At 43.7% G+C, this 17,407-nt stretch overlaps 1 protein-coding gene across 10 annotated transcripts in view; it reads right to left on the bottom strand.

Moving 5' to 3' along the window:
• Window positions 1–17,407, bottom strand: part of GRK3 (G protein-coupled receptor kinase 3) — a 466,643-nt gene that overhangs the window by 156,472 nt on the left and 292,764 nt on the right. For all 10 annotated transcript variants that reach the window (XM_033955477.1, XM_033955470.1, XM_033955473.1 and 7 more), the window contains 2 exons: window positions 12,586–12,647; window positions 2,383–2,434 (listed from right to left, as the gene is read on the bottom strand). In XM_033955477.1, coding sequence (XP_033811368.1) covers window positions 2,383–2,434; window positions 12,586–12,647 — 114 coding nt within the window. The remainder of the gene's footprint in view (window positions 1–2,382; window positions 2,435–12,585; window positions 12,648–17,407) is intronic.

Raw genomic sequence — 17,407 nt, 5'->3', positions numbered from 1 at the left:
CCTTTCTGTTCCTTCCCTCCCTAAATCCCATTATCCACCATCTTTCTCCACTCCTCTGTTTTTAGACCCATTATTTCTTCCCCCCCAAAGTCTGGCATATGCACGTATCTTTGAACCCCCCCTTCCCTCCCTCCCTCCGTGTACTCCTACATCAGGACCCCCTCCCCTGGAGGTCTGTCTCCCCCCCCTGAAGGCCTGTCTCCCCCCGAAGGACTGTCCCCCTTGAAGGCCTGCACCCGCCCTGAAGGCCTACACTCCACCCCTGAAGGCCTGCACCCCCCCTGAAGGACTGTACCTCCCCCCAAAGGTCTATCCCCCCTGAAGGCCTGCAGTCCCCCGAAGGCCTACACCCCATCCCTGAAGGCCTACACCCCATCCCTGAAGGCCTGCACCCCCACCTGAAGGCCTGCACCCCCCGAAGGTCTGTCCCCCCTGAAGGCCTGCACCCGCCCTGAAGGCCTACACCCCACCCCTGAAGGCCTGCACCCCCCGAAGGCCTGTACTTCCCCCCAAAGGTCTGTCCCCCCCTGAAGACTTGCACCCTCCCTGAAGGCCTGCACCACCACCTGAAGGCTTGTCCCCCAAAGGACTGCACCTCCCCCCCAAAGGTCTGTCCCCCCCGAACCCCTGAAGGCCTGCACCCCACCTGAAGGCCTATCCTCCACCCTGAAGGACTGCACCTCCCCCCTGAAGGCCTGTCCCCCCCTGAATCCCTGAAGGCCTGCTCCCCCCTGAAGGCTTGCACCCCTCCGAAGGCCTACACCCCCACCCCCGAAGGTCTGTCCCCCCTGAAGGCCTGCACCCCCCCTGAAGACCTGTACCTTCCCTTCCTCCCCCGAAGGACTGTCCCCCCTCCCCTCCCCCGGGAAGGCCTGTGTGTTCCCCTCTGGCCTCCAGTGCCTCCCTTTACCCAATTCCTGCACAAAGCAACCTGCAGAAAGGATCGCGGGTACTACAGCGATCCTTGCAGGTTGCCATAGGCCTCCTGAGTTGTCCCTCTGCTGCGGTCCCGCCCCTTCTCTAGTGTCAGAGGAGGGATAGGACCATGGCAGAGGGACAACTCAGGAGGCCTATGGCAACCCCCCTGCTGAAAGCCCTGCATTGGTTTCCAGTTCATTGGAGAATCCAGTTTAAATATGCCAGCATAGCATTTTAAATGCTGTATGGAATTTTTTCCCCCCCATTGATTATGCTCTCGTTTAATTCCTAACAGCCACTAGATTCCAGGGGAATTCATAAATACAAACTTGCCTTCCCTTCTATTAAGGGAATTAAAGTCTTAGGCAAGATGTGTCGATCCTTTGCCTTTTCTCTTACTAAAATTTGGAATGAACTCCCTGTAGAAGTCAGAATTCTTCCTTCTCCATTAACTTTTCAGAAGACTTTAAAAACTTACTTATTTCAGATATTCTTAACTGACTCTTTAAATCAGGGATTATAAATAATGAATCCTATACCTCAATATCTTGTTCTCCTTTTGTGAACCAAGTTGAGCCCTATTATAGGGATGAATCGGTATATAAGACCAAAGATTGGATTGGAACACTGCCAATGCTAGATCGAAGGACTCCATGGTCCATGGAGGTCGAGTATAAGTTATTCAGAAAAAGGTTTGATACTCCCAGCCTGAAGACAGGCTGAAAGGAGCTCAAAGGCCCCAAATAAAATTTTTGTTAAAATTAAAAAATGTTTAACCCGAATAACAAAGAACAAAAGGAAGGGTGAAATAATGAAGAAAAATATATACAGAAAGGCAAAGAGAAAAATTTGGTGCACTTAGAGAGACTCCATAAAGTGACACTTTAACACTGTCCGTAATGGGCTTCATGGATGACGTCAACCACATGTGAGATAATGCTGCCTGGTTGGCCTGGGATAACCTACTATACAGACATATAGCTGACACCTGCAGGCGTAAGGGATATTGGGGAGGTATACAGTTGGGTACAATAAGTTCTGGCTGACTTTTGGATGGCTTACCATACAATGCAATAGAGTTATGGTGAGATGTGTACCTGGGACCTTTTATGTGAAGTTCAATGCAGTGCCCCCTAGGGTGTCCCACTGGTCTGCTGAGATGTCTGTGTGGCCAGTCTGATAAGAATGTTGGCCTCTCCTATATTCCAATGGATGACTTTTCAGTGTTTTTCATTTGGACTTTTTTTTTCCAAAAATGTTCTCAGTGCATCTATCTTTTTTGAACCAAACACCTTTAGGAAATGGCCATTTTCGAAACATAAAGATATATGTTTTCCTGTTTGAAAATGGTCAAGTTCGCTACTAGATTTTTGGTTGTTTTCCTCAAAATGCCCCTTCATGTTTACAAAAATTATTCACCCAAAGATAAAGTCTTATGGTTTCAAATTCTTTTGCGATACTTACATGAATATTCAGTTCTACATTTTTCCATTGGCAAAACCTAGCAAACCTGTCACTGTGAAAAGAAAAAAGAAATACATGAAGCATATTTGCAAAAGGTACAGTGAATTCTGATGATTAGGAAGATTAGTATATTAGATGGTTTTAAAGGGACAAATATTAAAACAGCAGTAATCAAGATCTAGAGAGCTTTAGCCAGGTGTTTTTATCTGTGTATTCGGGAAGATATCTTGTTATTACTAAATATAGCTGGCTAAAGAAATTTAGGTGTATGTGAGGCTGAGATTTCTGAATAAACATAAGATAGTAGCTGAAAATAGTTGCTATTCAGTTAATTTTTGGAATGCCCTCGGACTTTCTCTTGCTGCTCTTTCATTCATCGGGATAACATCTGGTTGGCCAAGTTAGCTATTACGTAGCCTATAGTTTTTAAAATTCAGGATTTATCTAGGAAGATCTCAAAGTTTAAACTAACCAAAATGATTTACCACTACTACTTATATATGTAAAGCCCAATTATATAAAATATCACCCAAAAATGGAAGGAAAAAGCCTGATAAGAGCTCTAATGAGCTTTATATCATCAGCAGCATAGAAAAAACTTCCATTCTCTTCAATATGATCAATCCACGGTATTTAAAGTCTACTAATACAAACACTTATCTTAAAGCTGAATCCACATCAATAGTAACTTTAGTACTGTTTAGCTTGCAGTCCTTATCCAAAAGTGGTCAGCACTGAGAAAATTATTGCCTTAACTAAAAGAATAAAATTATAATTACTTTCCATACAATCGCTGGGTGCACCTCTCCTATGTGCTAACTTCTCTCTGGGTTCATAACATAGCTCTCAGAAAGATGCCAGTTAGAAAAGATGACTTCAGACACTATTAAACTAAATTGACCAATAGGAAGGTAACTTTCCATATTACACAGATTACAAGACAAATTCAATGTTTTGTAATCTGTAATACAGCCATGTTGCATGCGACCTCAACCACTGCCACCCATTTAAAAACCTCCAGCACAAAATTCTGCACCCATCTCATTCAATGGATGAGATGTATGCTTACAGAGGGACAATTCCCACAAGATCTCAGTGAAATCATCATCACCCCCATTTTGAAAGACCTAAAGGGTGCAATAGATCAGCCATCTAACTACAGACCTATAGCCCCAATACCACTATACGTCAAGCTAATGGAAGGCCTTGTGGCAAAACAACTCACCGATTACCTGGAAACCCTTAACATACTCCACCTCTCACAATCAGGCTACAGGGCCAACTACAACACAGAGACACTACTAGGCTCTCTACCACACACAGCCAGACACCTGAGTAAAGCCAAAAAATGTTAGTCAAACAACTTGATCTCACCGCAGCATTCGACCTCGTAGACCATGACATCCTACTACAAACAATGGAAGCAATAGGAATCACAGGCTTTAGGGGACTGCTACTTGGAACAGCTCGTCAAGGAACCAACGAGAGGGACAGCTATTCTGGATTTAATCCTCAACGGACTGGGAGGACCTGCCCAAGAAGTGGAAGTAGCGGGACCTTTAGGGAACAGTGACCACAACACAATCCAATTCAAAATGGAACTAAGTATGCCAAAGGGGAGGACAACCACTGTAACAATGATCAACTTCAGGAAAGGGAACTATGATGCCATGAGATACATGGTAAAGAGAAAACTCAAGAACAGCTCCAAAAAGGCACAGACGGTGGACCAAGCCTGGACCTTATTCAAGGACATGGTGAATGAGGTGCAAAACCGGTATATACCCAGATTTAGAAAAGGGTGAAGAAAGAATCAAGCAAAAGACCCAGCATGGTTAACAAAAGAAGTTAAGAAGGTGGTAGGAGATAAGAAAAAATCCTTCAGGACGTGGAAAAAGGATAAAACCGAGGAAAATTGGAAAGAGCACAGGAAGCACCAAAAAGAATGTCTCCGCGTGGTCAGAACAGCAAAGAGAGAGTATGAAGAGAGACTTGCAAAGGAGACACGGAACTTTAAACCTTTCTTTCGATATGTGAAAGGGAAACAGCCGGCGAGGGAGGAGGTGGGACCCCTGGATGAGGGGGATAGGAAAGGAGTGGTAAAGGAGGAAAAGGAAGTGGCAGACAGATTAAACACGTTCTTCTCATCGGTCTTCACGAAAGAGAACACATTCAATGTTATGGAACCAGAAAAATTCTTCAAGGGGGACCAAGAGGAAAAATTATCGTGCATGGAGGTAAGCCTTGAAGACGTACTCAAACAAATAGATAAGCTAAAAACTGACAAATCCCCGGGCCCGGACGGAATTCACCCAAAAATACTAAAAGAACTTAGAGACAAAATAGTGGAGTTACTGCAGCAGATTTGCAATCTATCCCTGAAAACAGGGGTAATACCGGAAGACTGGAGGATAGCGAATGTTACACCTATCTTCAAGAAGGGATCCAGAGGCGACCCGGGGAATTATAGACTGGTCAGCTTAACCTCAGTTCCGGGGAAGATGGCCGAATCATTAATCAAGGCAGTATCAGTGAGCACATAGAAAAAAATAAGCCAGCATGGTTTCTGTACTGGAAGATCTTGCCAAACAAACCTGCTGCACTTCTTCGAGGGGATAAGCAAACATTTGGACAAAGGTGACCCATAGACATAGTATACCTGGACTTCCAGAAAGCCTTCGACAAGGTACCTCATGAGTGCCTTCTAAGGAAATTGTGGAACCACGGGCTGGAAGGGGAAATACACAGATGGATCAGAAACTGGCTGGCAAACAGGAAACAGAGGATAGGAGTAAAGGGACACTATTCTGACTGGAAAGGGGTCACAAGTGGCGTCCCACAAGGGTCAGTGCTGGGATCACTGCTATTCAATATATTTATTAATGACTTGGAAACAAGGACAAAGTGTTATAAAATTCGCGGATGACACAAAACTCTCCGGTAAGGTTAGATCTGTAGAGGAATGTAAAGAACTCCAAAGAGACCTGAACAAACTGAGTGAGTGGACAAATAAATGGCAGATGAGCTTCAATGTGGAGAAATGTAAAATTATGCAGATAGGGAAAGGGAACCCGATGTATAACTACATGATGGGGGGGATGACATTGGGAAAAGGCAACCTAGAAAAGGACTTGGGGGTTTGGGTGGATAAAACAATGAAACCGGCAGCACAATGCGCAGCGGCCTCAAAAAAGGCAAACAGAATGTTGGGCATTATCAAAAAAGGTATCACTACCAGAACCAAGGAAGTTATCCTCCCGCTGTACAGGGCAATGGTGCGACCGCATCTGGAGTACTGCGTCCAGTACTGGTCGCTGTACCTAAAGAAAGATATGGCAATACTCGAGAGGGTCCAGAGAAGAGCAGCAAAAATGATAAAGAGCATGGAAAACCTCTCATATGCTGAGAGGCTGGAGAAGCTGGGGCTCTTTTCCCTGGAAAAGCAGAGACTTAGAGGGGATATGATAGAAACTTATAAGATCAAACTTATAAGATAAGGTAGAGAGAGACAGATTCTTCAGACTGGTGGGGGCAACAAAAACTAGAGGACACTCAAAAAAATTGAAGGGAGATAGGTTCAGAACAAATGCTAGGAAGTTCTTCTTCACCCAGAGGGTGGTGGACACCTGGAATGCGCTTCCAGAGGAGGTGGTTGAGCAGAGTACGATTTTGGGTTTCAAAAAGGGATTGGACGAGTTCCTGAAGGGAAAGGGGATCCAGGGATACAATTAGAGGGTTACTCTACAGTACAAAATGCTCTTGAGTAATAGATCACTACAGGTCATTGACCTGGGGGACGCCGCGGGAGTGGACTGCTGGGCATGATGGACCTATGGTCTGACTCGGCAGAGGCAATGCTTATGTGCTTATGAGATTACACATGGTTTCAAAGATTCATTCAATCCAGGAGATATAGAGTTAAAACAAAGAAAAATCAGATTCCTGGACCAACCCCTGTGGAGTCTCTCTACTATCTTCAATCTCTACATAGCCACAATCGGTATTTGCTTGGACAAGCTAGGCACAACTTCATACAGCTATGCAGATGACATCAACATCTCCTTCCTTTGAACCAACCTACTTCCAACACAACAAATGCACTACACATAACATTAGAAACAATGACACAATGGATGAAAGACAACAAACTAAAGCTGAACCAAGACAAAACTAAATTCCTACTTCTCGGGGAAAAAACCTCCAAAACCCCAATCATAACAAAACTTGAAATAAACTCAATCACCTATCCCTTGCAACCCAACCTAAAACTGCTGGGAACAGTGATAGACAAAGGTTGCACCATGTAACTCCAAATCAATAAAACAGTCCAGAAAGCCTTTGAAGTCATGTGCAACTTAAGACAAATCTAAAAATACTTCTACAGAAAGCAATTCAGACTCCTGATCCAGTCCCTAGTTCTGGGACCCCTAGACTACTGTGCCACAGTACTCAGACTGATACAGTATACTCGTTGAAAAAATACTATCACATTACCACTGCATTCCAAGACACACACTGGCTCCCTATACAAGCACGCATACTCTACAAATTCTACTGCATACTATTCAAAGCCCTGAATAGCGATGGACCAACTTATCTAAACAATCACCTAACCAGTAACACATCCAGACCAAGGAGAACACAGGCACCCTTTACTCACCCCCCAATCAAAGGCATACAATGTAAGAAATGTATGACAGCCTACTAGCCACCCAAGCAGCAAAACTAGATCACCACCTCTCTAACCTGCTGATCACAATGCCCAATTACAAAACCTTCAGAAGAGAATTAAAAACCAAGCTATTCAGGAAATTTGTCAAGTCAAACTAACTTTCTCAATATAACGTCGGACCCTAACGCTTCTTCTAATCATCTATCTTGTAACTTCACTGGGTATGCCCAGACCAATTCTTTTGTAATCCGCCTAGAACTGAAAGGTATTGGCAGAATAGAAGACACTAATGAAATATAAAAAATAGAAGATCTTTCTGAGGGCTATGTTGTGAACCCACAGAACAGTTAGCATGTAGGAGAGGTTTACCTAGAGATTGCATGTAAAGCAATTATAATTTAGTTCTTTTTGATAAGACAAATATTCACAATACTGCTGAAACTTTTTGTTGGTTTTAGTAAATTTGTCCACAAAACCCTGAAGCAGCTAAGTGAAATGCTGGCCACTGTTGGACATGGGATATGGACTGCAACAGTACTTAAGTTACTACTGATGTGGATTCAACTTTTGTTTTTGTGGACTTTAAGGGGTCCTTTCACAAACCGCGCTAGCGGTTTTATTGCACGCACCGGATTAGCACGTGCTAGCCGGAAATCTACCACCTGCTCAAAAGGAGGCGGTAGCGGCTAGTACGTGCTGCAATTTAGCGCACGCTATTCCGCGCGTTAAGGCCCTAGCATGGCTTTGTAAAAGGAGCCCTAAATATTGTGGCTTGATCATATTGAAGAGAATGGAAGGGTTTTTTTATGCTGATGATTTATTTATTTATTTTATTAATTAATTAATTCAATTTTCTATATCGTTCTCCTAGGGGAGCTCAGAATGGTTTTCATGAATTTATTCAGGTACTCAAACATTTTTCCCTGTCCGTCCCAGCAGGCTCACTAATCTATCTAATGTATCTGGGGCAATATGGGGATTAAAGGCTAGATTCACTAACCCCGATTCCGTGTCCGATCTGTTCCCAATTGCATGCAGGCCGACGAATTCACAAAAGGCCTGCATGAAAATGGGGACGATTGTTGACATGCCCCCCCACTCATGACACGGATCGCTAGAGAGCAATCCTTGAGCATGTGCAGACCCTGACAGTAGTGACAGGAGAAGCAGCCTCCTGTCACTGCTGTCAGGGCTTCTGCCAGCTTTTAAAAATGTTTTTTTTTTTAATCGGGCAGATATTTCTGCTTGTATTACACGCAAAATAACTGCTCGATTAAAAATAAAAAAGCCCCCCCCCCAATTGTTTTTGGCCAATCAGACACTTCCTTAGATTCCTCCCTAAGGAAGTCCCTGGTTGGCTGAGTCACCCCAGGCCCCTCCCAAGGGAGGAGCCCAAGACACCTCAGCCAATCAAGGCCTTAGGCCCCTCCCCACATGATGCACTGGGGCATGGCCTAAGGCCCCAGTTGGTGTCGGAGGAGGCCTGGAGCAGGAGGGACTGAGCACCCCTTCTGCTCCCAACGATTTTAAAGGTACGGGGAGGGGGTGGTCTAGGCCTGGCCAACCGGCCTGCCTAATTAAAGGAACCGGGAGGGGGTGAGCCTGGCCCAGCCACCCTAACTAAAGATACAGGGAGGGGTGGGCAATGGTACGGGGAGGGAGGTGGTCCCGGCCGGGTTTGCAATTGCAGGAGAGAGTTGGCATCCCTCCTGCCATATTCATTCTGCTAAAAGCATTACGAGCCCATGATTTTAAAGGGCAGGAGAGTCGGCAAGGATAGAAGCAACTGGTCTTCAGCAGTCGCTTCTTTTCTGATCGGCAAGCCCATTCGGTGTTGGGGAAATTGTTTAGTAAATCGCTGCCTTTCAAAATTTGCATGCCATTTCCCTCATTTGCATGCGCAGATCGGATCGGGTGCTGATTGGATCGGGAGGAAGGTTAGTGAATCGGGTCGGAGAACAATTGGATCACAAAGTGGTCGCAAACTGATCGGTACATGATCGGTTTGTTTAGTGAATCTAGCCCTAAGTGACTTGCCCAGGGTCACAAGAAGCAGCATAGGTTTGAACCCACAACCCCAGGGTGCTGAGGCTGTAGCTTTAACCACTGCGACACACTCTCCCCCACACTTCTACACACAAGGCAATCATAACTAAATATCCATTAAAAAAGCCTTATACGTTCAACACCACAAAACTGAGCATAAAAAACAAAGGCAAACTGAAAAAGCTGCCCCATAATATCCCTGCCCTCATTTGGTTTTATGTTAGAGCTCTATGAGGCTTTTTCCTTCCATTTTTGGCTTTCCCTTTCCCTTAATAGTGGTGGAGATTGTGTTTAATATATTTCTCCACAAGTCTCCCAGCAGTTGTTGTAATTAGTTAATTCTTAAAGTTACTAGGGCAAGTCCTTTGTAGACACTCAAAAGTAAAAACCATAAAATCTGTTTCATAAATTCTATAAGTTAAGAATGTTTTATCAGTTATTCCAACGAGTGAAGTTAGCTTGCAGACACCAAGGCCCTGATTCTGCAAAGTGCGTCCCGATTCTAGGCAGATGTAGGCGTCCTACAGCTTTCTAATCAGTCAATCGGGAGGCACATTTTCTAAAAAAAATGCTCCCCAGGCGCCTCCGGGAGCCTAGGGAGGCCCGCAAGCCCGCCTAAGCTTAGGCGGTAGCCTTAGGCGAAACTAGGCGGCCATATGCATCTCCCTGGTAGAGCGGGATACGCTTACAATGTAGGCCAGCAAAATGCACGATCGTTGGCAGGAAGGTGCTCAACCCTTCCTGCCGGTAGACCTGGATGTCGGTTACAGAATTGGGTTTAGTTTGGGCAGGTTTTGTTACGATTCTGTATAGGACGCCCAGGACAGGCATCCTATACAGAATCCGGGCCCAACTGTTTATACGCTGGATTAATCAGTCTTCAACTGACTGATTAGAAATATTGTGTTGTAACACAGAAACATGATGGCAGATAAAGGCCAAATGGCCCGTCTAGTCTGCCCATAACATTTACTAAGCTGATCCCTGATGCAGACATTTGTTTACATATGGCCCCTGTTGGGTCATCTAATAAATTTTATCCATCTATACCAATTATTAGGGCTCACTCTGCTCTTTTTACTTTTGTTGTCTCTCTCTCTTGCTACTTTATATATAAGTATTTAAACAATAATTATAAGTTGTAATTCATTAAGCTCTTCTTACTCCAGTGCTACAGGTGGGAGGACTGGGCAAAAGACCAAGTCATAATTCTGGCTTGAATATCTAACAACACAGAAAAGCCAAGAGGAAACCCAGCAGGAGAAAACATTCAATTATTATAGATCCAACCACAAGAGCAAACCACAAACCTATGACACACTGCCACTTTCATACCAGTTAATAGTCCTGGGAAAGTGTCAGTGTTCCAATACTGATTTTGTTTTAAGAATGAAGCTATAAACAGTTTGTTTTGTCATAGATATAATGTAGCTTTGTTTATACTTTGTCAAATCTATCAATAACCACATAGCTAAGGAAAACAACATAGTTCTAAAACACTGAAAAGTAAGACAACTAGTAACACATGGCTTAAGAACAGCTACAGAAAAAAAAATAATTGTGGAGGAGAAAGGGAGAGGAGGAAAACAGGGCAAGATTTCCACATTTTAGAATCAGTTCCACTGCTTTGGAATGAATATCAAAATCATGATGATCCTTTGTTGAATTTTACTTCTGACAGAGAAGTAAGTCTACAGAAACTCTCATGATGTCATGTTGGATGGAAGTCAAACAATGGTGGAATAAGTAATATAATCTTGAACAGCTATTTCCTTGTGAGAAAATCTGAAATACTGAGTAAAGCAGAAATATTCTAAGTAAATTATTAAAGCCTACAAGGCCACTGAAAATATTACACGCTGTTCTGTATCAGAGCCCAAACCAAATTTTAGACTTTAAGGAAAAGTCATGGAAGAAAGCAAAGAGCTCAGAGATCTCTCCAGGCTATTTTGTTCATATTTTCAAATATAGTGGAACCTTGGTTTACGAGCATAATTCGTTCCAGAAGCATGCTCGTAAATCAAGTTACTCGTATTACTGGGCAGACTTGTACGGTCTGTGTCTGTGTATGGCCGTTTGGAGGAGGATGGGCAGGGGAGGGCTTCAATGGCTGGGAGGGTGTAGATGGGCTGGAGTAAGTCTTAACAGAGATTTCGGCAGTTGGAACCCAAGCACAGTACCGGGTAAAGCTTTGGATTCTCGCCCAGAAATAGCTAAGAAGAAAAAAAAAAAAAAAAAAAATTTAATCAGGTTGGGCAGACTGGATGGACCATTCGGGTCTTTATCTGCCGTCATCTACTATGTTACTATGTTACTATGTATATCAAAGCGAGTTTCCCCATAGGAATGAATGGAAACTCGCTTTGATTCGTTCCACCAACCCCCCCTCCCCCCACCCGAGGCTACGGGTGCTGATCCATTACCCCCTCCCCTCCCGCTCTAACCGGCATCGCACCCCAGAACCAGCATCGCAACCCCCCCCCGCGAATGCCCCCCCCCCCACGAGAACCACATCGCACCCCCGTGCTGAAAGCGGCATCCGCCCGCCCTTCCTTTCAAACACGCTCCTTACCCCTTCTGCTGGTTGTGAGAGTGAAAGCAAGTTCCTGCCTCTTGCCTGGGTCGGGCCTTGAGCATCGAGAAAACGAGAGCCAGAAGGCCTTGAGCATGTGCAAATGCTCAAGGCCTGGCCCAGGCAAGAGGTGGGAGCTTGCTTTCACTCTCACAACCAGCAGAAGGGGTAAGGAGTGTGTTTGAGAGGAAGGGCGGGCGGATGCCGCTTTCAGCACGGGGGTGCGATGCAGTTCTCGCGGGGGGGGGGAGGGGGGCGTTCACGGGGGGGGGTTGCGATGCCGGTTAGAGCGGGGGGGGAGGTGCTCACATATCAGAACATGCTCGGTTTGCGAGGCAAAAGTTTGCTGAGTGTTTTGCTTGTCTTGCAAAACACTTGCAAACCGGGTTACTTGCAAACCGAGGTTCCACTGTATTATGAATGTGTAGAACTCGGAGCTATAAATTTCATCCTGAAGTTTATTATTTAACATTTGATCTGATGGATGCCCTTTGGTTCAATTTACTATTTTACAATTGCACAGTTTATTAATTAAACAAAATAATGGATAGAGAAGAGTCTAGAAATATGATCTTTTAACTATGAATCAGAAACTTTGAGATATGAATTTGACCCTTTCTGCCACTGACTCACTTGTGACCCTTGTCAATTCATTTTTCCATGTGTCTCAGTTTAGTCAAGCTATGGGCTTGATACATTAACTTTTTTTCTTCACAGAGAGAGAGAGAGTAGGGAAAGGTCTAGTAAATCAGGACTTCAGTAATACTAATATGCTTTTCTTCCTCATTCTATACTATACCTAAATATCAAAAATTGTTTCAGCTATATCTGAGATGGAAGTTAAAGAAATACACCCACATAGTTTTTCTAAAGAAGAACGTTTGGTTATTTTATTTCAAATAGACTTTCATACCTTTCTATATATTTTTGAAATATTTTGCCTCGAAGACTATCACATATTTCTTCTATATATGGCTGCAAAAGACCAAAGATGACATACAGTATTAAATATATGCTATATAAAGAAAATGAAAGATACATCAAATTATCACCGTTTAAAAATGAGAAAATCTACATTAGAACAATTTTGTTTGCTAATAATAAAACCTTCATAGGCAATTATGATAATTCAACAAGCTACAGAATCACAATAATTAGCAAAGTTCTTTAGTGTATTTATACCTTGATCGCTGAATTAGCTTTATAATTGATTGACACTAAAGGCATTAGAATTTTGACAGTATGGCAATTTCATCTAAATATCTGGAATATAATTTAGGGGCATCTGTACTAAAAGGTGTTTAGCCCTTAAAGCACACTATGATAACATACCTGTTAGTTATGTTGAGAAATTTTTTCTGGGAGACAACATGGCATGGGTGTGGAAACTTTGTCTTTATTAAGAGCCTTGCTATACTGTTTTTACTGAAAGGCAGGTCAAAGCGTTTTACAGACTAAGCAACATAACATTGACAAGAACTGTTATTGAGACAGACATGGGGGAAGCCACTACTTGCTCTGGATCGGTAGCATGGAATGTTGCTACTCTTTGGGTTTTGGTCAGGTACTACTGACCTGGATTGGCCACCGTGAAGACGGGCTAATGGGCTAGATGGACCATTGGTCTGACCCAGTATGGATCTTCTTATGTGAGCCAAATATAGGACAATCAAGCCATTGCAACATCACTGATGAAGTTGGCTCTGAGGCACTGTGGAATGAGGCATTATGACATCACAATTGCAGCTCTGGAATGTTGCTTTCATTGGGGTTCCGGAATCTTGCTATTCTTTGAGATGCTGGAATGTTGCTACTATTTGGGTTTGGCCAGGTACTGGTGACCTGGATTGGTCACCATGAAGATGGGATACTGGGCTTGATGGACAATTGGTCTGACCCAGTATGGCTATTCTTATGTTCTTACGTGAGCCAAGTATAGGACAATTAAGCCACTGTAATATCACTGATGATGCTGGCTCTGAGGCACTGTGGAATGAGGCATTATGACATCACAATCTCAGTTCTGGAATCTTGCTCTCATTGGGGTTCCGAAATCTTGCTATTCTTTGAGATGCTGGCATGTTGCTACTCTTTGGGTTTTGGTCAAGTACTTGTGACCTGAATTTGCCACCGTGAGGATGGGCTGCTGGGCTAGATGGGCCATTGGTATGACCCAGTAAGGCTATTCTTATGTTCTTATATACATCAACAAGATAGGGAAAAAAATATATTCCAGGCAACAGATGAGTTAACACTGGATCATTTAGCACCCTCTACATAGGAGTCATTGAGTACACTTGCATTAAATCCTAGCAGTCCCCATGCTCTATTAAAACATTAGCACACAATCAGCATAAAAAAAACCCTCAAAATGAAAAACTTTAGATTTGTAGTTAACATACATTAAAATATGTATTGATTTCAAATCCTAACACCCTTTAGTAAACATGTCCCTTAGTTCAGTGCTTCTAGGTTTAAAATATATATATATTTTCTTTTACCAACAAATTCAACCCAAAAGGTAAGCTTATCTAGAAAGCAACATCTGTGCATGATATCTCAAAGCAATTTGCCTGAATGTGTGAGGAATGTGGATGAAAAAGCTGTGCTAACATATGCTTTGTATCCACTAGCACTGACATCAATTTACCAGCTCCTCAAATTTCTAACATCACAGATTGAGTCTCTTAAATTTCTATTGGCACCACAAGAATATCAGGCAGGTGCAATATCAAAGTACTGTAAACATCAATTAAGTCACAGCTCTAAAGCTTATTCAATTAATAATCAAGAATATCAGGCAAAAATTAGCTCAAATGCCAAGGGAATTATACTGTTTCATGGTTTAAAAATAGAACGACGACCACATACTAATCAGTAGTAAAGATGGATTTTTACAAACAGTATATTATATACACCTACTTGACATAGAATTACCAAACTAGCAAGAAACCAAGTTGCATTTTCTCCTAATTACTCCCTCTAGATCAGGGGTGTCAATGTCCCTCCTTGAGGGTCGCAATCCAGTCGGGTTTTCAAGATTTCCCCAATGAATATGCATGATCTCTATGTGCATGCACTGCTTTCAATGCATATTCATTGGGGAAATCCTGAAAACCCGACTGGATTGCGGCCCTCAAGGAGGGACTTTGAGATCCCTGCTCTAAATGATTTCTCTTTAAATTTCAGCTCAATATATTAACATGGGCATAAAATACACGGGGGATTCTTTTCTTGATTGTGCATACTTTGTTGTGTATATTAAATCTTAAATAATAAAATGCTAGCCGCGTATGCGCACTTGCCTAGCGTGTTCCCTGATCCCTTTTCTGTCGGGATGTGGCAAGACAAGTGCGCATGCACGCTTATTACATCACTGAGAGCAGCGAATGCAGGAAGCGGAGTAAAAAAAAACCCAACCGAGCAAGCCGGGCCGCTGAGAAAGCGCGGGACGCCTGGCCCGGGCTGCGGACAGGTAAGGAGCTGGGGCAGTGAGCCTTCCCTGCGGCTGAAATGGAGCCTGGCCACCCTCCGTGACAGACCACAGGAGTCCGTGTCCTTTTCCGCTCACCCCCCTTCCCGCAGACCCGACTACCTTGGCGATTCAAGCAGCATGTGCAGCAGTCTCCACACGCTGCTTCGGGCCCTTCTACTTCCCTGATTTGCTCTGCCGCGTCTCTGATGATGTCATCAGGGACGTGCCAGAGTAAATCAGGGCAGTAGAAGGACCCGAAGCAGCGTGTGAAGACTGCTGCACACGCTGCTTGAATCGCCGGATAGGTAGTCAGGTCCGTGGGAAAGGAAGGGGGGGGCGCAAGGACTCTGGGGAGAATGGCAGACACCGGCCCTGTACTAACTCCCGTGGACAGGGGAAGCAGGAAGGGGTGCTGATGGACAGGGGTGTGGAAATGAAGGGAGGCCTATTGCTGGATAGAGGGAGCAGGAAGAGGTGATGATGGACAGGGGGGGGGGAAAGGAAGGGAGGCTTATTGCTTGACAGGGGGAACAGGAAGGGGTGCTGATGGACAGGGGTGTGGAAATGAAGGGAGGCCTATTGCTGGATAGAGGGAGCAGGAAGAGGTGATGATGGACAGGGGGGGGGAAAGGAAGGGAGGCTTATTGCTTGACAGGGGGAACAGGAAGAGGTGCTGATGGACAGGGGGGAAAAATGAAGGGAGGCCTACTGCTGGACAGGGGGAGCAGGAAGAGGTGCTGATGGACAGGGGGGGAAGGAATGGAGGCCTATTGTTGGACAGGGGGAGCAGGAAGAGGTGCTGATGGACAGGGGGGGAAATGAAGGGAGGCCTACTGCTGGACAGAGGGAGCAGGAAGAGGTGTTGATGGACGGGGGGGGGAAAGGAATGGAGGCCTATTGTTGGACAGGGGGAGCAGGAAGAGGTGCTGATGGACACGGGGGGGGGGAAATGAAGGGAGGCCTACTGCTGGACAGATGGAGCAGGAAGAGGTGCTGATGGACAGGGGGGAGGTAAAACAAAGGGAGAAGGGCTGCTGCTGGATAAGGGGAGCAGTGAAGGGGTGGTGGTTGACACAGGGGAGGTAAAAATAAGGGAGAATGGACAGGAAAAAGCGGCTAAGGAGACAGAGAGAGAAAGAAATAAAGACAAACACACATATATTCTAGCACCCGTTAATGTAACGGGCTATAAAGCTAGTAATGAATAAAAACAAATAAATGGGAGATTGAAACATTAAAATAACACTATTTTTTCAATGATTTTTCACCAAAGTCTCATAATTTGTTTCTGAATTGCTTGTGCATTTTATTTCCCAAGACATTATGTAGTGTACTAAATAAAAAATATTTTATTTCAAAATGGTTTTCAGAAGAATGAAACGTAATCCAAAACTCTAGTTATTTATTGGGATTTAAGAACATAAGAATAGCCTTACTGGGTCAGACCAATGGTCTATCAAGCCCAGTAGCCCATCCTCACGGTGGTCAATCCAGGTTACCAGTACTTGGCCAAAACCCAAAGAGTAGCAACATTCCATGCTACCGATCCAGGGCAAGCAGTGGCTTCCCCCATATCTTTCTCAATAACAGACTATGGACTTTTGCCTCCAGGAAAAGTGACCTGCCTTTATGAAGAGATTTACCCAAGGCAGTGTGCAATAGGTATAATTCAACATAAAACTTACAATTTTGTTAACAGCATAACAGTAGTAAAAAAAACAAATATATACATAAATACAATGAATAAGGTAAAGTTAAAACCAGTAAACTGAAATTAAATAAAAGAGAGACATAATACTTATGCAGAATCTAATAAGCACAAATCAGAACATTCAAATAACATAGTTATGACACAAATGCTTTTCTTTAATAGAGCTTATCCTTTAGCCGAGGGGTCAAATGCAGATATTAGAAGGGGACAAGATGGCTGGTACAGAATGCTTTGAGATAAACAGATAGGAGACTAAACTCAAGGAAAGTTGTTTATACAGTTAAATAAGGTATAAGGGACTGATCTAATTAGTATGCACGGTGAGCTAGTCTTGGTGCGGAATGAGTGTACAGTATAGTCAATCACTCTATGTATTAAAGGCTTGGGTGAAGAGCAAGGCTTTCACTCACTTCCTGATGTAGAGGTACTCTTAAAATATTTCTACTTACACAAACACTTTGTACATGAGGTACAAACTGAAAATTCATTCCAACATACTTAGACAGCTGCAACAAATTTAGAACAAAATAAACAGACCTCCTAGTATGT

Source organism: Geotrypetes seraphini, chromosome 8 (genome assembly GCF_902459505.1).
Source record: "Geotrypetes seraphini chromosome 8, aGeoSer1.1, whole genome shotgun sequence".
Lineage (NCBI taxonomy): Eukaryota > Metazoa > Chordata > Amphibia > Gymnophiona > Dermophiidae > Geotrypetes > Geotrypetes seraphini.
This window is presented reverse-complemented; position numbering and strand designations above follow the sequence as displayed.